This window comes from Humulus lupulus, unplaced genomic scaffold (assembly GCF_963169125.1).
Source record: "Humulus lupulus unplaced genomic scaffold, drHumLupu1.1 SCAFFOLD_108, whole genome shotgun sequence".
Classification (NCBI taxonomy): Eukaryota; Viridiplantae; Streptophyta; class Magnoliopsida; order Rosales; family Cannabaceae; genus Humulus; species Humulus lupulus.
Window position 1 is genome coordinate 21,302 of NW_026908722.1, and position 14,932 is coordinate 36,233.

The 14,932-nt window shown below is 37.7% G+C and overlaps 1 protein-coding gene across 1 annotated transcript; it reads right to left on the minus strand.

Moving 5' to 3' along the window:
* Positions 1-540: 540 nt before the first annotated feature.
* LOC133811038 (proteasome subunit alpha type-7-like) lies at positions 541-14,704 on the minus strand. Its single transcript, XM_062246110.1, has 4 exons — positions 14,549-14,704; positions 13,152-13,367; positions 1,594-1,664; positions 541-997 (listed from the first exon to the last, which is right to left on the minus strand). Exons 1-4 carry the CDS (start codon positions 14,702-14,704, stop codon positions 541-543), a joined length of 900 nt encoding a protein of 299 aa, XP_062102094.1.
* Positions 14,705-14,932: the final 228 nt, after the last annotated feature.

Here is a 14,932-nt window from a genome sequence, read left to right on the forward strand (position 1 = left end):
TCAAAACTATGACAAAAGCTAGTGATTAAACATCACACATAAATAATTACAAAAAAACATTGCATACATATCAAAGGTCAAAGCTCCCCCAAAACAGCAAATAACTGCAAAAACACTACTTACACCATCCTCCATTTGACCAAAACTAAATCCAAGCGATCTTGTTGTTAGTGTAATTTTTGTCATGCTTTGAATTTCACGTTTAAATTATATAATGTCCTAAAAATGAATAAATGTAAATGATATAATGTCCCTTCTTTCTCATGATTTGAAGCTTTTTCAATATTAAAAGATAGATTGTAAAATCATTCACATAATTGCCAATTCAATTCCACATAATGGATAAGGGAAGCTTTGGTTGGGACAACCTTACAGTGAGGACACAGAAAGGTGAAGACAACCGTACTGTTGAGATTAGCTTACTATAATTGTTGAACGTATTTTAACTTAGAGGTGGATTTAGTTTTAAGATGAAGTTCTTGTAATTTTGAAAACTTAAAGGTGAGTTACATAATCATCATTTCTAATGATTCCTTTATTTTATGAAACTAGATTAAATATGCATCGTTTGCTATTACTTACCTCAAGCAAAGCACTAAGGGCGAGCTTGACAGTTTGTTGCCTAGTTGTCTCCTTGTAGTTTTTCTCAGGAAACTCACGTAATGAGTTAGAGTTTCTTCCAGTGCCATTTGCTTTCCAGGTTGAAAATGTCCCAGAAGGATCTGTCTGATATAGTGTCGGTGCACCTGTGTATGGGTCAAAGCCAATAATCAAAGTTGAAAGCCCAAACGATCTAACACACCCACTTTGTGTATACTTCTGTTGAAGACCAGCAATGTAGCAAGTAATATACTCAACAGTTACTAGATCCTCAACCGTAAGTTGGTGGCTTTGACATTCAATTCTCACCTTGTTTATCAAGACACGAGCATTAGCTTTGAGCCCAGGACATGCCAATGCAATGTGATCATCCAAATTCACAATCTTCCTCACCGTTCTACACAAAAACAACCAATGAGAGAAGATAATCTTCTGTTCATCAACATAAAATGATTCCAACACATGAGCATTGCCAACTCCCAGTTCTTATTTAACATAGACTCTAACTAGTTCAATCTCCATTTCTTATAAAACTACACAATCTAAAATAATCCAAATTTCAAGGCTCATGCCTCATGGGGTAAGGGATATAGCTAAATCTCTCTCTATTTCCTCTATCCCCAAAAACTAAACATTAATTCATACACCTATTGGGCTTAATTGAGTATCAAAGTTCAGTAAGATTATGCAAAAAAGAGCCAATTCCAAGATCAAATCAAAACCAATGAATTTCAATTTCCAGCAAAAGTACATTTAAAAAAAAAAACACTACATTTCCTTTCTTTCTTACTCCAAATAAAACCCCTAAAATCATAATTTCACAAAAACTAGATCAACCCAAACCCCCATAAAATGCAAACCGTTTCGGCCTCATCAGACTTTACAAACATCTAAACATAAAACCCTAGTTCAGGTTTAAAATCTCACTCCACTCAAATAAAAAAAAATGAGAAAATACCAAAATAAAACTCAGTTTGGAAAGAGAAAGAGAACCTGGAGTCCTGAAGTTTAGCAGTGGACTTTTTTTTAAGCCCCGTCGCGTTCTCAAATCCCACACATCGTCTCTGTAATTGCAAGTAGAGAGAGAGATATCATTCCATTGCAGAGACTGAGAGAGAACACGAGGGGAAGGCAAACAGTCCCTGCCTGAAGCCCATCGCTGAGACATAGCAGCCTCTGTAGCCTTCCATTCATCCTTCGGCCATGCGAGAGAAAGAGAGAGAGAGAGAGAAGTGATAGAGAGAGAGAGAGACCGAGTGAAGGGGAGAGGTGTGAGGCATGAAGGTTAGGGTAGAGAGAACCCATTTCAGGAGAGAATTTTCTTTTGTTTTATGATTTTAGAGAATGAAAATGTGAGTTAATAGTGGGGAAAAAGTAAAGGCGGGATGTTTTAACAAAAAACAAATCATTTGGCGCCAGTATTAATTTTATTTAGTTTTTTGGCTAATCAATAATAATGCTTTTAAAATTGTGTAATATTTTACTGTAATATTTAGTCAAATTTGTTGTGGTGACATGAGGCATAAGTGTATTTAACCAAAATCTGGTTACAAGGAGTTATAGTGTAATTGGTACAAAAAAAAAATATTAAATGCATCCACTACGCTACCCTTCATCCACCACAATACAAAATATAACTTTACAATGCTATGTTCATCCAACACTATAACAAATCGATCACAAAATCATTTACAGTGTGCTCCCTAAGGCCTTAGATTTCACTTTATCTCTTATTGTATTCTTGTTCAAGTTAAATATATTTGAGGCAAATCGAACCCGCTCGTTCTGGCTATCAAACTAGAAAAGATATTAATTACAAAAAACAATTATCACTTAAGATAAACACAAAAATTAACACAAACTCCAACAAATACAATGAAAACTAAGAAGAATCTCAATTTCTACTGTAAAAAATATATATACATATAGATAAAAAAAATTATGCTTGCCAAACCTTGCCCTTCGAAAGATAATCAAATATGCGACGTTCCATTAAGTTAATGACAAATATACCACAGTCAAGCCCGTTCGGTATGGTAACTCAGTCATTATCAATTTTTAAATTTCTTGAAATACCATTGCACACCGTAAATTTTGGGAATATCATTGCAAAGTTCTATATCCAAAACACCAGCCTATTGCAAAGCAAACAAAATCACTAATCAACCCCTCCAATAAAACTTTTGTCACAACTTTAAAATAATTAACTGTGAAAAAATACTTAACACCTCATTAACAAGGTCCTCCCCAAGTGCCTTATTGCACACAAGAAAATAGACTCATATTTGAACTATAAAACTATCAATCTTAAATATCGACAAGAACAAATGACATCCTAACTCATCGAAAACAGAAGAAAAAAAATCTGTCATGGTAAAATTTGTTGGGAAAACTTATACAGGATCATGTTTATTTTTATGTACATCATACAATAAACACATTAATATAAGATAACCTAGAACATGTTTCTAAAATTGAATTCATATAGAGATAATGGTAAAAACACTTACATTATACGCAGTGGAATGATTAAGTCCTTCCTTCATTTTCTCTAACCCTTGTATCATTTCTGTCGTAGAGTATCACAAAGAAACTAAACCGTTCTTCAATTTTCTTCACAGCCTTCCAAAGTATCTTTAGAATCCCCTATACTAGAGTAGGAAGTTATCAACACATGAGATAGATACAAAGAGAAGAAGAGAAAAGAATATTGAGGCTTAGAAAAGGACTTATGCTGTAGAGAGAATCTAAAACCTACTAGATCTTCTGATCTTCTCAAAAACTTCTTGTGTTTGTCATCTGTTTTCAACTCTCACTAAGCATTCCTTTTATAGACTCAATTATGTCATTTATTTAATTAAATATCAATAAAATAATATCCAATAATCAGCCCTAGGTCGAAATTATCATGGGCTTTAGGCCCGTGAAAATTTTCATTTAATTATAAGCCCATTGGACTTAAAATCAAGGGCTTTATTATTTTCTATTGATTAATTAATTAAATAATTATTTAAATCATTTATCAAATTAATAATTTATAATTTGAACCTTGATTTAAACTTATATATATTAATTTAGACACCAATTTATCTTAATCAATAAATTTGCCATAATTTCTCTTTTCTTTTCTAAATTACATAATTCTGCGAAACTATCCAAAATTGACCTAGTCAACTTTTATAATGAAATCAATTAATTGAGACTATCTAGATGATTTTATCCAAGGTACAGTGGGGACCATGGACCTGTGAAATCAAGCTCCAATAAGTTATCATAAATTTAACAAATAAATTTACTAACTTATTAATTCCTCTTGACTCCACTAAAGACTTAGAATTGCACTCTTGAATTCATAGAACGATTTATAACAAATATAGATACGTTATCAATTATCCATTGTTACAACCATAATTGTCACTCAATCCTCTATAGACTGTCTACAATGAGATGGGACTAAAATATCGCTTTACCCCTCATTGTATTTTATCCTTAAAACACTTAGTTCCTTGTAAATGATATTTCAGTAAACTAATATTAATTACTGAAATTAGATCTCTATCATTTAGCACCTTGAACCAAACTAAAAGGAAACCATCGTTTTACTTCTTTATCAGAAGTTATAGATGTTCATATCAATGATTAACACTCCCACTCAATTATAATACTGAGTTTCCAAGATGTAAGTACGGGCTAGTCCATAGGGTAAGCTGGTAACGAACAAGTCAAAGAACTCAAATAATACAATCAATTAGAATACTAACCACTTGGAATTGAGATTGAATTGAGCTATGGTCAACTATATGAAATGACTAGAATAGATAATAATGGTATGTTTACTTATCCTATCTACTGTCAATATCGGTCCAATCCGATGTAACAAATACATCCAATCTTATCTACTTTGCTAATGTTCTAGAAAGAACATAACACTACACTGTGTAAGTAGATCATATCGTAGATTAGCGAGTCTGTGTAAATCCTGTGCACTGACTAATCAGTGGACTAACTTATTTTGAACATATAATCATATTTATATTCCACTATGATTACGTCACTATAAATATGATTAGCTATATCCCTAGGATTTAATAGAAGTTTATATTAAACAAACAATCATGAAAATAAAACATGTGAGCAAAGTGATGGACCAAGTCAAAATTTGATTTCTATTCTTTTATTGATAACAAAATGAGATTACAAAGAAATTGGGTTTAATTAGGGCATAAAACCCCAACAAAAATATTATCCACTTAACATATACAACAACTTATCTCAACCAATATTTAAAGAAACAACAAAAAGAAATTTAATAAATTAATATACATACAAGTACATCTTTTACAACAGTAAAATCACCCATAATAATCACCGCAAAAAATTGGTCCCTCGGCCAGGGTCGGTCTCTTACTAGCCATAAATTTGAAATACAAATTAAATTTTTTTCCATTACTTGTAACAAAAGGATTAATAAAAAATATATATCTTCCCAGACAATATACATTTACTTATAGTCATTCGAGTTGTCAAGAACCACGTTGTTTGCAATTCTTTACGGTACTTTTTCAGTGTTAAAAACTCAAATATCACGTTCAATACCTATGCAACGACACCAAAAACTTGTTGTAAGAATTTTGAACTACACAAGTGCATGTAATCGTTTCAAGTAATACAATGATAAATCAAGTATCATTCCCACGGAGACTTTTATTAAATAGCAAAAATCCATCTTTAATCCTAATTGATTCAACAAAGAATGAATTAAAAATTTATAAGACTAAAGTAATAAAATAATAAAATAGAACAATAGAGAATCAATATTAAAATTTAAATTCAATAGAATAAGAATTATGCTTATTCATTTCATCAACTATCCACCTATGCCTCTCTAATGTGAATTTAAGAATTCTTATCTCTATTGTGATAGCGGATTAAATTGTAAATTATATTCTTACTAGGACTTATAATTCTCTACAATAAGCAATATCCTACATCTCAATGGCAAACTAACATATTGCAGGCATTAAACATGTAATTCCTATGCTGCACAAATCATACGGGTACTTTCGTCCAATATAAATCTATGATTATTTGAATATAGCATATTTATCCTTCATTTCTCAGATCTCAAGATAAAATCATATAAATCATGTGAATGGTGATCAAGCATTCACAAGCATTAAACACAAGTCAAACAATTCACAATATTGCTAGTAAATTCATAAAAATTGCATTAGATAATCATAAGGTTTCAAGAGAATCCATTAACAATCTAATATAAGAAAATTAGTTCATGCTAAACATAATCAATTCCACCAAACTAAATATAAACATCATTACAGAGAAAGTAAAAGAGGAAAAAGAAAAAGAATGATAGAACTAGTTGATCTCCATGCTTTTGCCTCCACAAAGTGTTCCTTGAGTCTCTTCTTAGGGTTTTCTTTTCAAAAAATCATCATAATGTTGCTTAATGTTGCTTAAAATTCCCTAATGTACACATTGACCACCTCAGGTGCCGCGACCCCATAATTGTGCACCGCAGCCCATGTCCTCGACTGCAAAACTCACTCATCTTTGACTAAACAAGCACCTCGACTCTACTATGCTTGCGGCCCTCGACTTCTCAGGATTTGGGGTCTCTGTCTAATCGCAGCGTCGTAGCTCTAATGCTCAATGTTGCAACTCAAATGCCTTTTTTTTTTTTTTTTACCAAATCACATATTTTTGACGCCAAACATGGTCATTTATCATTTTTTCCATAAATCCTAAAATATTATCAAACACAGGCAAGAAAAGCATCATATTACACAAACATAACTAAATAAGCTCGAAAATTCCCTAAAACAACTCTCCAAAACACTATAAAAAGTACTCTATCAACACTTTTTCACTGTTAAAAACTTAGAGTTCACGTTCAGTACCTATACCGCAATTGTGGGTCTTTCAACAATAAGTAAAACAAAAAATTAAAGTAATGTCTAAATTTTAAATTCAACTCTGTGATAAATGTAAAATATTTAAAGAAATGCCTCGCCTCACCCTTAATAATTGTGAAGGACCCAAACATCTAAACACATGTCGTTCCAATTAATTAAACTCCATCTCCACCAAGGGCTCATTAAAATCACCATAGGAAAAATTCAAGAACTTCAAATATTCAATTCGTTAAATAATATCAAATATTCATTAGATATATAATATCTCTAGATTCAAATAAACATACAACTCCATATATTGCCATCCCCACCCCCTAATCAAGGCCCTAAGCCTTATTAGGTAATTTTGGGACGTTACAACTATCCCCTCCTTAAAGAAATTTTATCCTCAAAATTTTACCTGAACAGCTTCGGATACTGAGTCTGCATATCCGCCTCTAACTCCCAGGTCGCTTCCTCGACCTTCCTGTTCCTCCATAATACTTTAACTAAAGGTATAGTCTTGTTCCTCAGGACCTTGTCCTTCTTGTCTAAATTCTGAACTGGCTGTTCTTCATAGGACAAGTCTGCCTCCTGTTCCAGTTCCTCATAACTCAGTACATGAGTTCCATCTGACACATACTTCCTCAACATGGAAATATGGAATACATTATGCACACTAGACAGTGCAGGGAGTAAGTCCAACCTATAGGCCACCTGCCCAATCCTCTCTAGGATCTCAAACGGTCTCACAAACCTAGGGTTCAACTTGCTATTCTTCCTGAAGCTCCTCACCCTCTCAGAGGTGAAACCCTAAGGAAGACATAGTCTCCCACCGGGAACTCTACGTTCCTCCACCTTGGTTCTGAATAGCTCTTCTATCTACTCTAAGATGCAAGCATCCGAGCTCCAATCTTCTCAATAGCCTCAGTTGTCCTTTGAACTACATCAGGACCCAAATATTTCCTCTCACCCATCTCATCCCAGTGAATGGGCGACCTGAATTTCCTACCACACAACACTCATAAGGTGTCACCCCAATGGTAGACTGGTAGTTGTGGTTATAGGAAAATTCTATCAAGGGAAAATATTTACTCCAGGACCCTTCAAACTCCAACACACATGTTCTCAGCATGTCCTCCAATATCTGGATAGTCCTCTAAGATTGACCATCGGTCTGAGGATGATAAGTTGTACTAAACTTCAGCTGTGTACCCATTGCCCTCTACAAACTTCCCCAAAACTTGGAAGTAAAGATAGGGTCCCTATCAGACACAATAGACCTCGGAGTCCCATGAAGGCAAACTATCTCTCTCACATAGAGTTCTGCATACTGGTCAGCCGTGTAATTCATCTTCACTGGTAGAAAATGAGCTGATTTCATATATCGATACACGATGACCCAAATAGAATCATGCTGGCCCACTGTCCTGGGCAACCCTGCCACGAAATCCACCGTGATGTCCTCCCACTTCAACTCTGGGATATCCAGAGGTTGCAACAACCCTGCTGCCCTCTAATGCTCAGCCTTGATCTGCTGATAGATCAAGCACTTTGCCACATACTCAGTTACATCCTTCTTTAATTCAGGCCACCAATATAGAACTCTCAGATCTTGGTACATCTTCGTGGTGTCCGAATGTAGAGAATAAGGGGTAGTATGAGATTCATCTAGAATCTCCCATCTGATCCCGGTGTCCATCGGAACGCAGATCCAATCCTTGCATCTCAACAAGCCCATGCTTGACACTGTATAGTCCTTAGCTATTCTAGCTAGGACCTCCCCTCTAATCTGTCCCAACTGTGGGTCATCTAACTGCTTCTCTTTAATCCTCTCCAAAAGAGTAGACTGTAGAGTGATGTTGGCTAGCTGACCCACCACTAACTCAATTCCTACCCTAGTCATATCATCAGCCAATTTCCTCGATATCTGTCTGGCACTATATAACTGTCCCGGACCCTTCTGGCTTAAGGCAGTTGCTACCACGTTGGCCTTTCCAGGGTGGTAGAGGATCTCACAATCATAATCCTTTACCAGTTTGAACCACTGTCTTTGCCTCATGTTTAGATCCTTCTGGGTGAAAAAGTATTTTAAGCTCTTATGGCCAGTGTATATCTCACACTTCTCACCATACAAGTAGTGCCGCCACATATTCAGTGCAAAAACTACTGTTGCAAGTTCTAAGTCATGTGTGGGGGTATATCTGCTCACATTCCTTCAACTAACGTGATGCATAGGCAATCACCTTCCCTATCTACATAAGTACACAACCCAGACCCTGCCTCGAGGCATCACAATAGACTACAAACTTATGCTTGTCTGTAGGAAGGCTCAAAACTGGAGCAGTGATCAAACTCTTCTTGAGTTTCTGAAAGCTGTCTTCGCACTTGTCTGACAATACAAATTTTTTATTCTTGTATGTTAACTCTGTTAGTGATGATGCAATCTTGGAAAATCCCTCCACAAAGCATCTGTAATACCCTACCAATACCAAAAAGCATTCTTCGGTTTTCGCCAATCTCTTACCGCCTCAATCTTCACTGGATCCACCTTAATTCCATCCCTACTGACTATGTGACCTAAGAAGTCACCCGTGGCAACCAAAACTCGCATTTCTTGAACTTCACATACAGCCTGTGTTCTCTCAACATCTGTAGTACCCATCTGAGGTGCTACTCATGTTCAATCTCTGTCCAAGAGTATATCAATATATCGTCAATAAAGATGATCACAAATTGGTCCATGTAATCTTTGAACACCCTGTTCATTAAATCCATAAATGTTATTGGGGCATTCGTCAATCCAAACAACATCATCAAAAACTCATAATGTCTGTACCTGGTGAGAAAATTTGTCTTCGGTATATCCTCTTCCTTGATCCTCAGCTGGTGATAACCAAATCGAAGATCTATCTTAGAGAATACCTTTCTACCCTACAACTGATCAAACAAATCATCAATCCTTGGCAGTGGATATCTATTCTTGATTGTCAACTTGTTCAGTTCCCTGTAATCGATACACATCCTCAGAGAACCGTCCATTTTCTTCACAAAGAGAACTGGTGCGCCCCATGGCGAAAAATAGGGCCTGATGAAACCCAAGTCTACTAACTCCTATAGTTGAATCTTTAGTTCCTTCAGCTCAGCTGGAGCCATCCTATAAGGTGCCCTAGATACTAGCTCTGTCCCCGAAACCAATTCAATTACAACCTCAATCTCCCTGGCAGATCCTCTGGAAGCACGTCCAGAAACTCACAGACTAATCAGGTCTGTTCTAGTCCCACTGGCACGACTTGAGTGGTATCCACCGCCCCCCCCCCCCCCCCCCCTAAAATAGGTCTCTAGCTCTAAGTACAGATATAATAGGTATATGGGGTCCATGCACAGTGCCAACGAATACAAATGGGTCCTCACCCTCGGGCTCAAAGGTTACCATTGTTACACCCAGATTTCGAGAATGGGAAGTTTGATCTCAAAGCTCAGGCTTGTAAGGTGTAAGCTCGAGACTAAAACAGTTATCATGTGATCCACAAGTTAGATACAGTTTCGCTAAAGCTGTAAGTGACAACCCCGGATTGGTGAGCTCGAGCATTATGTAGCCTCGAAGGTGCTTCGAGCTTATAAGTTAGGCTCGCAACTCACAGTAGCAATGATTCAACACTTGTATAAATTTCTTGATTTATTTCCTGCCCTCAGACAAGACAATTCAAGCTCGAGTATTGTAAGCTTGAGGAAGATGGTCTCGTCAAAGATCACTTCTTGGGAACATAGACGAACCAAGGTGATGAGCTCGCAATAGGCAAACGGTCTCGAAGGCATGTGAATCTATCATCCAAGCTCATTAGCCATGTGTGAACGTGTTTATTGTTGAAAAATCCCTATGTTTAAGGGATTGTATGTAATTTGTTATTAAATCCCAAATATCATGGGATATTACTGCGTACATAGTAACTAATGCATTTAATGGCATTATTTTGTTTGATTTGTAGAATAACTTCCTGAAATATGTGGGACACTAAACGTGGTCCCAATAGAACCTCTATCGACCCCCAGTATCAGTGAGCCTAATGGGGAAGACATGTGGATGATTGACTCCCAACTGACCTGGATGACCAGCATTCTCCTAGCAGAACAAAGGAGGCTCAGAAATTGATGTATCAGATCCTGAGATACACTATTGTGGAGGGAAGGTTGTACCGAAGAGGATATTCTATTCCACTACTCCGATGTGTAACTCCACCTGAGGCAAAGAAAATTCTGGAAGAAATTCATGAAGGATTTTGTGGATATCACACTGGGGGGCATAGTTTGTCCAAAATAGTTATAAGACAAGGATATTTCTGGCCCACAGTCAAAGCGGGTGCGTTCGAGTATGTCAAAAGATGTGGTAAATGCCAGTGATTTGCCTCGATTCCACGAGCTCCACCAACTGAGCTCAACATGCTGACCTCCCCATGGCCATTTGCAGCATGGGGAATCGATCTCATAGTCTCATTACCAATAGGCAAAGGTGGAGTGAAATATGATGTGGTCGCGGTCGATTATTTTACAAAATGTACATAGGCCGAACCCCTGGCGACAATTACCTCGAAAAAAGTTTTAGACTTTGTGGTAAAAAACATTATCTGCCGATACGGAATGCCCAGAAAGATAGTGTCGAACAATGGTACCCAGTTCGACAGTTATTTATTTACCCATTTCTGTGAAAAAAAAATGGAATAATAAAAAGCTTCTCCTCTATTGCCCATCCCCAAACAAATGGTCAAGTCGAAGCGGTCAACAAAACCCTTAAAGGCTCCATGAAAAAAAGGTTGGAGGAGGCTAAAGGAAGATGGCCCGAGGAGTTACCCCAAGTTTTGTGGGCTTATCAAACCACAACTCGCACTTCCACAGGACATACTCCCTTCTCCCTGGCATATGGATGCAAAGCCATGTTGCCAATTGCAGTTGAAATACTCACAATTCGGAGTCATGCTTATGATCAGGCCTCGAACCAATCCCAGCTCGAAGAAAGTCTGGACCTTATTGAAGAGAGACGAGATGAAGCTCAACTGAAAAATGTCGCATATCAGCAACGAGCTACTCGATACTTCAATAAAAAGGTTTGAAATAGAAAATTCAGATTTTGAGACTTGGTATTAAGATGTGTATTCCTGGCTACAAGGGACACGTCTGTTGGAGTACTCAGACCTAACTAGGAAGGACCTTACCAGATCGAGTCTATTATTCGACCTAGGGTGTATAAATTGGCCAGATTAAATGGAGAATTAGTACCACGAGCTTGGAATGGCAAACATCTATGACCTTACTATCAGTATTGTAGGAAAGATGCTTTTGTTGTAATCAAGCTTATTTATTTTTCAGACTTTTTAATGAAGCATTCAACTTTGCTTAAAAGTTATTTTATTTACTAAATGTTGTATTTTTTTTCAAACTCTCTTAAATCAATAACCTATGGTCACACTCATAGGATATTAAGGGTGCATCAGTGGTATACAATAATACCATAAGCTTTAAAAAATAAATAACATAGAATAAAAATGTATGGATGGTTAACCCGACATGAGAATATTGTATACACGTAAACTAACAAAAATGTCTGAATCATTAACCCGACATAGAAGTTATAAGTGTATACACGAGCTAAAGTTGTCTGGATATAACCAGATACGTGAGCTAAGTTGATCTAGACACAACCAGATTATCAAAATTATAAGTGTCTGGACATAACCAGATACACGAACTAAGTTGATCTGGACATAACCAGATTATCAAAATTATAAGTGTCTAGATATGACCAGATACGCGAGCTAATATGATTTGGACATAACCAGATTACCAAAGTTACAAGTGTATGGATTACAAACCAGACACGAGCTAAATAAGTTTGGAACAAACCAGCTAAAACTAATCGACAGAAAGTTGGAATATAAATAAACCTACTTTGATTTAAGTCGAGATTGAAGCTGGAATATTTTGCAAAATGATAGTTTCGACCTCACAACCTTGGGGAGATACTCGAGGAAGAGGAAAAGTGACTAAAAAAGCAGGATATAACTAAATTACCTATCTTACACACCATATAAGTACTTTCGAGTTCATGGTAAAAGTAAGGTCTGACCTTGAAAAATAACAAGATCGGACATGGATACATCGAGTAAACTGTGCATTAATGCATTGAAACTCGAGCTTAAATCTGATAGATATGTTTGTACGAACAAACAAGCATAAAAGCAAACCTTTAATATTAAATGCTTAAAATATATCGACTTAGAAATGTAAAGCAAAAATGTTAAAGTAAAAGCTTAATAAAGGTCTTCGAGCAAAGAAAATCATATACATAAATGGCTGTCTAAATAAATATAAAATAGCCCCTGAACGAGCTGTAGATTGTCATTGCCCCAAGGGCATAAAAAAAAGTATTAACGGGACGCAGCCCATGGCCTTGCTTCTATGAAGCATGTGCATCCCCCCAGCAGTATCCGGCTTCTCCATTGCCTTTTTAGCCTCCTCCTCGACGTCCTTCTCATCGAGTCGAGCTTTCCACCTTGCAAGGAATTCCAATTCGAGAGTATCAAGAAAGCTCGTATCGAGATCAGCATTGGTGGCCTAGATTCGATACATGGCCATATCAACTACGTGATCCTTCTTTTGCTTGAATTCCTCAAGGGGGCAAACTTTCTCACCCTCGATTATGTCAAATGTGGCCTTCTTCTCCTCCTCGAGCTTGGCATTTAGCTCTTCAAGCCCCTTGATTCTCGATTCCCTGTCCTTAATCTCAGAGTCTTTAGCCTCAAGCTTTGACTTTGTAGCCTTAAGCTCGTCTGGGAGCTTGAGCTGGAGATTCTTCAACTCCTAAGCATAAGACATGCTCGAATGGACTTCATTGTTCAACTTTTAGTTTAGTTGAGAAAATGTAGCAATGGCCTATACACAAACAAATTGGGTTAGAAAACATACCAAATAAACTTGAACAGACAACATGATAGAGTAGAAATAGAAAATTACCGAGCAGATGAGCTCGCTATCCTTATCAGAAAGGGTGTTGGTGTCTCGGCAGGTGGTTAGGAACTGCCATTGAGGAGCACTGAGATTGTTGAACCTTTGGCCCACTTGACACAGAATGTCCGAGCCAAGGGTGGCTCCGTGTGTCCCCGCGGCATTGTCGATCATGTACTCACTGGAATGAGTCGAAATCGACAATAAACGCTCTCGAGTGGGAACCAGCTTATTTGGAGCTGATGTGGTCTTTTGAGAGGCTCAGATGACAGGAGGCAGGGGAAGGGTGATCTCGTCAGATACCCCGATGTTGAGGTCTATGGAAGTAGCTTGGCTCGGGCCCTGAGAGTCCGGAGGAGGAGGGGTCATCTCAGTTCTTTTCGGGACCTTAGAAGGCTGTACCACCCTCTATGATGCCCTCGGGCATTTGCTTTGCTTTGCTACCAAATGAAGGTTGAGTACGTTGTCGAGATCAGACTCCATATCGCCTGCATATACAAGTCACATATTAGTTAACCAGTTTAAACTACTAAAAAGAAACAAAGGTTCAAGTAAGAAGAAACGTAACTGGAACTCTCCCCCGAGCATGTGCTCTGCGACCATGTAATCCCCCTATCTTCAGACGAGGCTAGAGGAGTCCCTTCCCTATACAAGGGTGGCAGCCTCGAAAGGTCCCTATATTCATTGGTACCGTATTGAACGGCGACCCCATCCCAGACTTCATTTAAACTATACATAGTCTGGAACTTTCCTAACCAACTATCGAACCTATGAACCCTCTCATCTACCCTAGACGATACATGGAAATTATCCCTGGAATCTGGGAATAGGATCAGGGTGTTGGGCTTATGCTTTAGTAGGGAGGGGGACCACATAGCTGAGCTGAAAATGACATTACCTCCACCGCTCGAGCTCGAAGCCTCGTCGTTTGCTTCATTTCTCGAGCATGGGTGTTCATGATGACAAGCCACTAGGGAATGGACCCATGAGCTCGTTGACCTCTATCTTGGAGGAAGCTTCTCAGTCAGAAGAGGTACGTGCTCCCACTCAGTATACTTGCGGTAAGTGACGTTGTCCGTCGGCTGATCCTGCTCCAAAAGGTCCCAGGCTTGAAGTTTATCTTCATGGAGAAGATAAGACAGAGAGCGCCTACCGTAAGGCAATTGGAGTAGAGCCTTCTTGTGCTCCACCATCGAGTTCGAGGGCGTGGAATGGTGATAATTGGCTGAAGAAACTAATACGTGTCATTAGTTCGAGCCTAATCACTAATCAAAATAAAAAATAATAAGTATGTGAACTTACGAATTCATTGGAGCGAATAAAATTTGGAGGGAGAAGGCTAGCATGATGTATGGAGGATGGTTCGGCATATCCTCGAAGATCTTCTTCTCCTTCGAGTAGCTCGACAGATACTAAAAGTC